Source organism: Pyrgilauda ruficollis, unplaced genomic scaffold (genome assembly GCF_017590135.1).
Source record: "Pyrgilauda ruficollis isolate IOZ18807 unplaced genomic scaffold, ASM1759013v1 scaffold41, whole genome shotgun sequence".
Taxonomy (NCBI): domain Eukaryota; kingdom Metazoa; phylum Chordata; class Aves; order Passeriformes; family Passeridae; genus Pyrgilauda; species Pyrgilauda ruficollis.
The window spans coordinates 8,254,576-8,266,756 of record NW_024525601.1 but is presented as its reverse complement, the minus strand read 5'-3'; the positions used below and the strand labels follow the sequence as shown (position 1 = coordinate 8,266,756).

The 12,181-nt window shown below is 40.7% G+C and overlaps 1 protein-coding gene across 1 annotated transcript in view; it reads right to left on the bottom strand.

Annotated features, from left to right (window-relative positions):
- The window catches only part of TTC39C (tetratricopeptide repeat domain 39C), a 37,284-nt gene extending 25,507 nt beyond the window's left edge, over positions 1 to 11,777 (bottom strand). Inside the window, exons 1-2 of the mRNA XM_041477760.1 lie at positions 11,426 to 11,777; positions 277 to 325 (exon numbers count right to left, since the gene is read on the bottom strand). Coding sequence (XP_041333694.1) covers positions 277 to 325; positions 11,426 to 11,559 — 183 coding nt within the window. The 5' untranslated portion in view covers positions 11,560 to 11,777. The remainder of the gene's footprint in view (positions 1 to 276; positions 326 to 11,425) is intronic.
- Between the last annotated feature and the right edge of the window lie 404 nt (positions 11,778 to 12,181).

Here is a 12,181-nt window from a genome sequence, read left to right as displayed (position 1 = left end):
ACTTAAGAGAACTTTTTATTATGGCTCTGTTAATGGAACACATAAATATTTAATACATTTAAGAAGCTGAATTGCAGAACCTTTACTTTCTATTTAAACCACATGAGTAAACAAGCTTTACATTGCATAATGCCTTGTTCTCTAGCTATGTTTAATCTATAAATTTGGAAAAATTAGTCTCAGAAAAAGAAAAAAAATTAGAGTGTTTTGAACATATGCATGCACATTCAGCAACGAACCCCAAGAGACGTATACTCTCTGCGCTCATCTACTCACCAAAAAACTGACAAAACTGGCTCCAAAACTCATTAATGGGCTATGGTTTCTGTAAAGAAAACAAAAAACAGTTACTATATTTGTACATATTTCCTGTAATAAAGATCCATATTGAATTCCTTGGGTTTAGTTTGTATGTTTTTAAATAAGTCTTGGTGGGTGTTTTGCATCAAGTTACAAAAATAGCTGCAAAACACAATGGAAACAGAAAACCAAAAGCTTCATATATTTTACTATATTGAATATATCTTACAAAATAATTTTGCAGGTATTACGATACAGCTATTTTAAAGAGAAACCACTGCCAGCAAAACACATTCAGTTCAGGTCAAAAGAAAAAGCTACAGAAAATGAAAAATCTGCCAATTCTACTCTCCTCTTGTGATCCACCACTACAATTTTGTCCTAGAAGACAAATGTTAACTGGTTTTATTAGGAGAGTCCCATTTCCAACTACTTCTATTAATTTAAGTTAACCTACCCACTAAAACAATGTATCTACTACATAATGAAGTTGCTGTAATACAAGGTTCTTAACAGGCTTACAGTTTTGTAGCTGTTTTGTTTCAAGCTCAGAATCCATATATTTCTACCCTGTGCAGATCAGCTTTAAGATGATTCAACCTATTCTGTTCACACAGCTATTCCCAAAGGGTGAAATCACAGCTAGATCAAAAAATTCAGGCAACCAAAGCCATGGTAATACATCAGACAGGTTTCATGAGGCTACAGTAATGCCACATAGGCATTTTAAAAAATTTAAACATCAGGACCTCAATGGTACCAGCGATTCACATTGTTCAGTGGTGAGCTGCCAGGTTATATAAAAACACAGACTTCCAGAATTTGAGAAGTATAATTTGGGCTACAGAAACACATACTGCTACAGTAAAGCACCCAATTTGTTTTCAACTTTATTCTACAAGCATTATATTAAAGCAGAGTATGTTGCTAAAACATAAATTTCCAGTAGTGAACCCATATTATACAAAACAAGAGTAGTTTAGCTGTTTGGTGTTTTGTTTTTTTTAAAAAGAAGCAGTCAGCAATGTTCCCCCCAAACAGACCTTTTCTCACTTTTGATTTAGCATAAATACCTAAAAGCAAGACCATGAACAAGAATAATGAGAAAGAAAAACAAGGAAAACAAACAAAGCATGTTGTAACAGGAAAAACCTTCCCTTTTTATATATACTGCTCAATTCTGTACATAGACCTAAATGTAAGATCAATACAACTTGTCACATTTTTCCAAAGGAAAAATAGGTTGGGTACTTCCCCCTTTGTTAGCAAGCAACAAAGAACAGCTGCCAGTAAATGTCTCTGCTTCTCAGTACCTGGACTGTGTTCTCCCAGCAGCTGTCTAACACAGGGCAGCAGCAATCAGCCACATAAACTGCACTTGCTGCAGCTGGCACTTTCAGCATCAACTCCTGCTCCAGAGGGCACACGGCTCCCTCATAATCCCTTTCCCAGCTCATGAGGTGTGTGGGACCATCCAGCAGCCATTCCTACCACCATACTCCCAGCACAACCTTCACCACACATTTCAAGGTCACACCTGCATTGTCAACATCCAACTCATCTAAAACTGCAGAACAGATCAGCACAACATCACACGGATTGTTTTTATGTCTGTAAGTATGAAGCTGCATTTATATCACGTTTCAAAGAAGCTCAGAAATAAAGCAAATGTTTCGTTTTTGTGTTTCCTCAGACCTATGTACACAGAACACAAATAGCTCTGGGGGGTTAAAAATGCTAAAGTAATGTTAAAAACTGAGACAGTTAACTACAGTTGAGAGCCAACTGTTCTATAAAGAGTACAAAATATACTGAAGCAATGAAAATTTGCCCAAGTATTCCAATGTATATTTGTCTGAGTACAGCTGAGTTTTTTCCCCCAAGTACATACTTATCTTTTTCAACTGACCTTTCAAAACTGCTTCACACTTGCACTCTTGACACTCACTGCTATTTCTGTTTCCAATTCATCTCCCAGGATCAAAGATGAAACAACAAAAATATCAAGAGCCACTTTATTATTCCATTCTGAAATTATCAGTAGCTATAATACATGAGGTAAATGTCACAGATCAGTTCTTTTTAACTTTCACTCACTCAATCTATAAAAAGCATTGCCATTACAGCACATATGGGCTGCAGCACAAAAGGACCCTGAAGCAAGGAAACATGATGCATAATATTATCCTGTGTCTGGGAGATGGTTCTGTTGAGACCATGGAGTCTGGCAATCAAAACATCAAAACTTTACTGTAGGAGTCCCCCACACAGAGTTTGTGTCATCACTAAGGAAAATAAGGAACACTTCTAGCACATTCCTACATAGTCACTGGGCAGAAACTGTAATTGCAGCTTTATGGAAGATCATTTAGTAAGGTAATTTCAGTGTTTAAAATACAATTTTAAATAACAAACATGTGCTCCGTCTTTGTGAGTATTACGTTGACTGATACATTCTTCAACAGATAAGGTCATCTTTTCCTTGAGAGCTAGGAAAAGTTTCAAATGGCACAGTACTGTTCCAGTAAAAACTGAGGTGTGACTAATGATGACAGTAGGTTTCTGGGAAAAACACAATCCCACAAAAAGCTCAAGCTCCTTGTAAGTGACCTTCAGCTTCAGACATAAAGCTTCATCCTATTTGACAGACAACTCTAAAGGGGTTAAGAAACAAAAAAATGAGGCAGCACTTGAGAAGATACTAACAGCAAACCAAAGGCTGCATCAATGCTGACGGGAGCTATGGAACCGAATACAAATTAACACTGGGACACTGCACTACCCAAGTGGTCCTCACGACTTTGAAAGCAATAACCTCCATTAAGTAAAGAAAAATCTCAAGACTTTTAATTAGCTCAAAGATGAAAGGAAAAAAAAAATCAGGCTCCAGACATATTTTGTAAAACACTGTTTGCACTTCACCTGGAAACTAGGACTGGGAACGTATCTTTTTTATAAGAAACTGTTATTAACACCATTAGTGCAAGACACCACAGTAAAAGGTCCTGCATGCCAATAAAGTTGGCATGTGTAACTAAACTTAAGTCAAAAACTTAAAAGCACTGAAGTAGAACTTTCTTCTAGACATATAAACTAGCATTACACAAGACACTGTTTCTCCCAGAAAACCCTCATTGATTTGCCAAATTTTATAGCAATATATATTTATAGCAATATATATTTTTTATAATATAATATTATAAAATATATATAATATTATAATATAATATAATATATAAATAATATATATTTTATAGCAATATATATTTAAAGTATTAATGCACTTTCAGAAGAAAAGTGTTTACTGTGCCCCATTTTCATACATGATGATAACATTCAGGGGTCTTAAGCTTTGGTTTAACAATGCTGAAATAATACAGCCCAGCTTCACAATTAAAAAATACAACAGAAGTGAAGCACACAAAAACAAAAAATCAATTACTTCTCAGTATTTTCTTTTTTTTTTTCTACAGCTATTTCCAAGACAGTTGTAAAACACTGTTTGCACTTCACCTGGAAACTAGGACTGGGAAGGTATCTTTTTTATAAGAAACTGTTATTAACACCATTAGTGCAAGACACCACAGTAAAAGGTCCTACATGCCAATAAAGTTGGCATGTGTAACTAAACTTAAGTCAAAAACTTAAAAGCACTGAAGTAGAACTTTCTTCTAGACATATAAACTAGCATTACACAAGACACTGTTTCTCCCAGAAAACCCTCATTGATTTGCCAAATTTTATAGCAATATATATTTATAGCAATATATATTTTTTATAATATAATATTATAAAATATATATAATATTATAATATAATATAATATAATATAATATAACAGCTATTTCCAAGACAGTATTTCACTTCTTCACATCAGCTTCTAAATCTACTACAGCCTAGCTCAAGTTTAAATTTAGAGTAGTGTAATTAACTTGCCAACACTTCCTCACTCTTTTTCTGGTCATTGCTACTTTAACCACAGTCCATCAAGAATTCCAGCCATCATGCTTAAGAGTGATGCTCAGGTTGAAACAAAACAAATCAGTTTTGTCCACAAAGTGAGAGAATAAAGCAAAATGGCACAATTCATCTAAGTTCACAGATAAATATAGAAGCAGGAACTGAATATTTTAAAACAAGGAATAAAAATATGTAAATAGAAAGGTAAGGAATTCACTGCAACAACATACAAATCCTTTGGTCATTATTCCATCACAGATTATTTTAAAATGTGTTTAAGAAATTGTTTGTGAGACTACAAACATGACAGAGCCACGTATGTACACCTCTCATTCAATACTGGTAAATGAAATACACATGGTAATAAAAGTGTCATGGAAGCATTACAGTATTAAATCACATTGAGAACTGCAAATATCAGATCTAGGCTTAGTTTACATTTCATAATCAGCCCAAATTTGTTTTGTTAAATGAACCCTTAGCATACAATTCTATTTTTACTAGAAATACACAAGCAAAAGAGAAATTTAAGAATATAAAAATTCTGTGGCCCAGCTCGATCCAGTTTTTATCCGATTTGTTTTGTCCTGCAAATTAACAGGAGATTGTTTTGCTCTAACTTCAGGCTGTGAACTTTAGACACACAACATTAAAACACTTGAGATTAGAAGAAATTTAAATTGTAACTTTAATTTGAAAACTAGTTACAAAGGTGAGAGACAAGCTAGTTATATCAGCAGATTTGTACCAACTCTCCACTTGCACTTTCTAAATCCATCAGAATTGGAGACTTAAGTAAAACCTTTTTTTCCAACCAAATTCACTTTCCACAACCAACTACAACAGCTTAACTGATATCATGTAACTTTAACACCTCGAAAATCCTGAAGTAGATTAAAACAAAAACGTATCTCTCTATCACAACAGCGTGAAATATTCTACCAGAAGCAGCAGATCAATGAGTGGGTGCACTAACACAAGTAAAAAGTCTTTAAAGCATTTGCATCTTTCACAGAATTAATTTAGTAAGATCTGCTTACTATCACACCTCTTCTGCCATCTCCAAACCTGACTTCTAACCTCTGAGTTATAAACCCAGATTTTAGTTTAGCTTTCTGACATCTTCCCTTGGACTTCTAGCCACCAGATACTGCTCCATATGACAAACAGATCTCTCAACCTCCCTCTACCCTTTCTGCCACTTCCTCTGGCAGCAACACCTGTCTCTGTCATGAAGGCCACAAAACTGAGTGTCACACTCAATGTGATCATCTCTGCGTACTCAGCTCTTGAAAGACTTAAACTGCAGAATGCTTAAAATATTTCTAATCTATCCAAATAGCCAGAAAACTGATGCTGGTTTCATGTGCATCATTATTATTATTACTCTGCCTAGCACTGAGCAATGAAATCTCACCTGGGGTACACATTTAGAATACTGCTACTAAAAATCACTTCCCTTACAAATAATTCCCTTTTCTATACGTCCATCTAGCAGCTGCTCCTCTGCCCATGGCTGCAACAAACAAAAGCACACAGGGTCGCTAGCAGGGCACTCACGATTTATTCTCACGCTGCCAATCCAGATGCTATCATCCTTTGCCCAACCAAGTGACGTCAGCTCCCGCTCTGCTGAATTTATCTTTAGGGAAGCTATTGCAGCAGCTACTAAATCGCTTCATTTTTGCTCTTAAGGTTCCTTTGCTGAGGTATATAAGCAAGAATTTCAGCAGTGGTTAGACAGCCCGTACATGGGTCACAATCTATCTAATGATCAATGCTGGCTAATGTCACGTTGCCTCAACTTGCATTTGGGTCAAAAGTATTTTGGGCCACAGAGCATTTTAAGGTGGTAATATGAGGTTCAAATACCTATACATAATAGACTTCTGGTCCATTACTAAGTTTGTGTGTCTATTAATACACCTGATGTAGCATGTTACCTTTAAATTAATTTCAGGTTGTTTAAGCAACCATAGTAAGCCTTTTCCCATTTGCACCAGCTTCTAGTTCTTCCAGTTCTGCTTTACCCTAGCAGGCTGAACGTCACGTTTTTCTACACTAGCCTCATGCTTTAAATCTTTACACATTTTGTCTTATAATCACATTTCTCTATACAATCTTCAATTTTTTCTGTGGATATGACCTTACTGTATACATTTCATTTGTCATTTTGTACCATTTCTCCTTCCATTAAGATGGAAGTTGGAAACATTACCAAGCCTTCTCAGATGTTGGAATCATTCACACAGAGTCAAATAGGAGACAGAAGATTGCAGGATTTCTTGAGAGATAATAGCCCTGATTTTATGATTTATGCCCTGGCAGCCAGGAGGGCCAACCATGTGTCCTGGGGTGCATCAGGCACAGAGCTGTCATCCAGTGAAAGGATGCAATTGTCTGCTCAGCACTGGGGCAGCCTCAGTTCATGTTCTGTGCAGTTTTAGGCACCACAATATGACACCAGGCCATCAGAGAGCATCCAAAGGAGGGCCACAAAGGTGGTGATGAAGGGCGTTGAGGGGAAGTCGTATGAGCGGCTGAGGTCACTTGGCTTCTCCAGACTGGAGAAGACAGAGACGAGACCTTACTGCAGCCTACAACTTGAGGGAAAGAGGAGGGGCAGACACTGATCTCTTCTCACTTAACACCAGCGACACGACTCAAGGGAATGGCAAAAAGCTGTGTCAGGAGCTTTAGGTTAGTTATAGGAAAAGGTTTTTCACCCAGAGGGTGCTCGAGCACTAGAACAGGCTCCTCAGTGAAGTGGTCGCAGCAAAGTTCTGACAAAGTTCAAAAAGTGTTTTGGACAATGATCACAGGCACACAGGGTGATTCTTGGAATTGTCCTGTGCAGGGCCAGGAGTTCAAATCATTGATCCTGATGAGTCCCTTCTAACTCAGAATACTCTATGATTTGACAATTTATGTTGTGAGTCAACATTCAGTGAAAAACTCCTGGCTTTATTTAACGCAGTCTTCTCTTAGCTGGAGGAAGTTTTTTAATCATTTTTGAATTGCAAATGCTCTTAAGAAGTGAAGAATCAGCAAAAAAAAAAAAAAAAGTTATTTTGACAGTTTCTTGCCTTCTTATATGTCTAGAAATCCACAAAGCTACAAGGGAAAAGAGAATATTCCAGTTCAGTTTCTTTCTAGTGACTGGAAAGAAGTTCAGTCTTCTTTCCAGTCTAGCTTTCTTTCTTTCTGTCTAGTTCTTTCTAGTCAGGGTGGTTCACCAAACCATCTTCACTATGTCCTTGGTTAACCTCCATACCTCTTGCAGCTTCCATAGATACTCAAAAGTTTAGTGATGAGAACTAGGACAGAGTCAGCACTGTTCAAGCTGAATACAAAGACTGATATCTGACAGTTTCAAATATGAGTTAGCACTGAGGGAACCTAGTATGGCTACAAGCACTAAGGACAGTGGTGCTGTCTACAAAAATACCACATCCACTGTGTTTGGTATTTGGTTCATGATCAGAATGTCATCACAACCAGCAGGTAAGGATCTGGATTTCTAAAAAAAAAAACTTGTGAAAAAGCATATGCAGATATACATGCTACATGTAGATGATATTTCACGCTCTACTATTTTCCCTCAAGTAAAATTTAAAACAACAATACTCCCAAACAACACCTGACAAATCATTAAGTGCTTTAGTGTGATAGTCAACGCAGTTCCAACTACATATTGTGTCTGGCACACAACTGAATATTCATCTTCTTCAGATCCTCTAAAGATATGTATATGAGCTGTAACCACTGGGATACAAAACACCATTCTCCCATGTCCAATGCAGAAATAATGGTTCTGTGGCACATAACTTCAAAGTACCACCACTCTTAATAGGCACGACTTTACTGGTGTGGATATGTGTACGAAACACAGCTGCAATTCCAAGCCTGGTCTCCTCAAGGACTGCAATATGACCAGCTTTCAAATATAACTGATTTTAGGCTCAGCAGTCAGCTTTCTTTTGACAGTTTCTTTCTTATATGCTTAGAAATCCACAAAGCTACAAGAGGAAAAAGAATACTCTGGTTCAATACTCAATACTTTCTGGAAGATGCAAAAAAGCAGAAGAGCAAAGAAAAATACATACTGCCTGTTTTAGAGACAAGCTTGCCTATTGTCCCATAAAGACAGAAGCATTAATTTGAATTCTTCACAAGACCTTTCAGGGGGCAAACGAATTTAAAATCGAAGTAACAAAAAGCAGAATCAAAACCAACAGTTTCTGAGAAATAGTTTTATATAGTTTAAGTGATGTGGCTACTAAACCAGAAGTTTTGCTGAGTATCCCCATTCTCCACTTCTACAATTCATTAATAACTATTTAGCTTCTGAAACAGAGCTGAACTACCTGCACAGGCAGTAGTTTAGAATTAACACTTTCTACAAGAAAGGTCACCTGAAATACAGACAACACACACTCATCAATTTAAAAAACTGCATGCCATCAGACATCTTTGACCACTAGTATCATTAATTACAAACACTGATATTACATTATAGAGAGCTTCTAAATTCTCCCCATTTGGCTTACCAGCCCCATTTAGGATAGGTTCTATTGCATAATTCCAAGCACACACCTACAAAAATACACTGATTAAGACTGCATGCAAACAAACAAATAACAGCACTGCTTAAGTCCTTGCAAAAGAGCACATTCAAGACAAGCACAGAACCAAAAACTCTTGGGAAAAACAAGTGGCCCTCACTGCAAATGTCTCCAGAATTCAGGTTTATAGGAAGTTGAGCTTAATTTGCTGCATCTTCTCTCCTATGTGAAATCCAAATTTTCATACAGTTAATCTGCAATTCAATAAGGGTTTATTAGTTCACAGCAAGAGGAAACATGCTACAAATTTTGGAATGAAGGACAAAGTTTTTAAATTACTCTGAAAATCTCCAGCCCAAGACAGCAATTATCCATTTATGAACCACAAACTATTAATCTTATGAAGGGATTCCTACCTACTCCTTGCAGGGGGTGTTTAAAAGCCACAATCAGAAAGTACACTGAACTCAAGAGGCATTTCTTGATAAAATCAAACAAAGAAAAGCCTGCACCTGGCAGAAAAGATAGGCAAGTTTCTGCATTTAAGATATCTTTAGTAATAAAACCTTCTAGATAACCAAGAGAAGTTTGCAGAAGAAGTTATTATTCACCCTTTCAAGGGAGGATTAAACTGCATTTTGAGAACAGGAATCTTAACAATTTTACTCCCTAGTACTCGTTTAAAATGTAAGAAGCATTTACAATTCCTAGACTACTTCCAGATTCACACTACTAGGAGAAAGCAATGGCACAGCACAAGCAAAAGTGGAGGAGAGGAAACAACACTGAGTGTTCCTTAACTGGCACCTTAAAAAAATTACACAACACAAAAGCATGCAACCAAAACCAACAGGTTCCTTAGATACACAGAACAACTGAGGGCTTCAAAAGAAAGAAATACTCAAGAAGTAACTCATAGGGTGCAACTTCACATGACCTAGACATGGCAATTACAGACAGGGTTTAGTGGTGGTCTTGGCAGTGCTGGGTTAAGAGGTGGACTTCATGCTTATGCATGTGAGGAATGCAGAACTGGACCTTGCTTGTCACCTGCAATATTCCAGTTACTTCCATAGAACAGTATTTTGTGTAACATAGCAGTATATTCTGGAGACAAAATGACACATTTAATATTAACCTGTTGCAGGTACACAATAAAGCTGTTGTTATTAAGGGGAATGTTCTTAATGTGTCTCAATCCCTGCACTCCACTTCCAACCATCCTTTCTGTAAACAAGATTTAAATACATAAGTACATCATCACTATGAAGTTCTATTTTAAGTCAACCAAAGTCTTTTTTTAATCATACAGACAACAGCACTATAGTGCATATTAATTATTTAGAACGTATGCACAATTACAGCAGCTCAGGCTCGAGTGGAAGACATTAGCCTCAAGAAAAGAAGCAAGGACAGGTAGGGGTAACCTCTTCTTTAAGCCTGACTTACACAGCTGCACTAATGCTGCTCCTACCAGATGCCTACTTAATGCAGAAACCCAGACATAATGTATGTGGGGATTATGAACATAATCTTACAGCCCAAAGATAATCACAGCAGCACTCACAGACCTTTTGTTGCCATCTATTTTGTGCGCTGAAGACCGCACAGGAGCACCAGAGCGAAAACCCCCCAGGACATATCTCCAGCCACACGTGTGTTTACACATACACGACAGCCAAATGCAGACAGCGCTACCGAGGGACCCCTGCTCAGCCCTCCTCCACCCCTCCAAGGCGCCAGACACCACCCACACACCACCCCCGAGCCCTTGTGGCCAAGAAGGCCAAGAGAATCCTAGGATGCATTAGGGAGAACAGTGCCAGAGGTTGAAGGATGTGATCATGCCCCTCTACTCAGCCCTGGTGAAGTCAGGGCACATCTGAAGTGCCCTGTTCTAGCTCCCCGTGTACAGAGGAGCTATGGAGCTCCTCAAGCGGGTCTAGCAGAGGGCAACGAGGATGATTGCGGGACTGGAACACCTCCCTTACGAACAAAGGCTGAGGGAGTTGGGCCTATTCAGCCTCGAGAAGAGATGACCCCGTCCATGTGTACAAATATCTAAAGGGAGGGTGTCAAGAGGATGGAGCCAGGTTCTCCTCGGTGGTTCTAAGCAGTAGGAGGGCAAGAGGCAACGGGCAGAAACTGATGCACAGAAGTTCCACCTGAACATGAAGAGGAGCTTCTTTACTGTATGGGTGGGTGACCCTGCATGTCAACAGACTGCTCAGAGAGCTTGTGGAGTCTCCCTCACTGGAGATATTCAAGAACGGTCTGAGGACAATCTTGTGCCATGTGCTCTAGGATGACCCTGCTTGAGCTGGGTGGTTGGACCGATGACCCACCGCGGCCCCTTCCAACCCGACCCACTCTGTGATTCTGTGAAACACGCGGGTCCCTTCGCCATGAGAGCGCTGACCGAGGCAGCGACAGGCAGCACCGACCCTTCCCGCTCCGAGGGCCGGGCAGGGCGAGGCTGCCGGCGCCAGGGCCCCCTGCGCGCCCCGCCGCCCGCTCACCTCCCGCCCGCGGGGGCGGAGGGAGCCGTGCCGCGGGAAGGGGCCCGGCTAGCGGGCGGCGGAGGGGCGGCCGGGACTGACCTGTATTTCTTGAAGAGCTGGTCGGACTCGCGGAAGCCGTTGTTCAGCAGCATGTTGATGCCGGCCAGCGCCAGCTCCGAATCCTCGATGGGCAGCGGCGCTTCCCCGTCCTCCCGCTGCTCCGAGCCGGCCATGACGATGAGGAGGCAGCGGGACCCAGCTGACCCTCCCCTACCTTACTACCTACGTACCTACCTACGTACCCAACTGCCTACCCGCCCGCCCACTCCTTCCCGGGGCAGCCGGGTGCTGGCTCGGCGTGCCTGCGGGACGAGCCGGGAGCGCCCGGTACCCGCGGAGGCGCGAACTCCGTGCTGCCGCAGCCGCTCCGCACCCGCAAACGCGCCGAAAGCGCTGGCGCCTGCCCCGCGCCCCAGCGCGCAGGCGCCGCCACGAGGCCGCGCAGGCGCGGGGCCGGGGCCGGGGGCGCAGCGGCTGCGGGGCGGCTCCTGCTGGGGCGGGGCTGCGCTGGCGGCCCTGACCGCAGAGCCGGTTTCACACACGCTGTCGTGGTGTGGAAGGGATCCACGAGGGTCTTCGAGTTCAGCTCCCGTCCCTGCACCGACACCCCAGAAATCTCACTATGTACTTGAGGGCATTGTCCAAAGGCTCGTTGAACTCTGACAGGCTTTGTGCTGTGACGGCTTCCCTGGAGAGCCTGTTCCAGTGCTCAAACACCCTGTGGGTGAAGAACCTTTCCGCAAAATCACAGAATGAACTAGGTTGGTCAAGACCTTTGAGATCATCAGGTCCAAC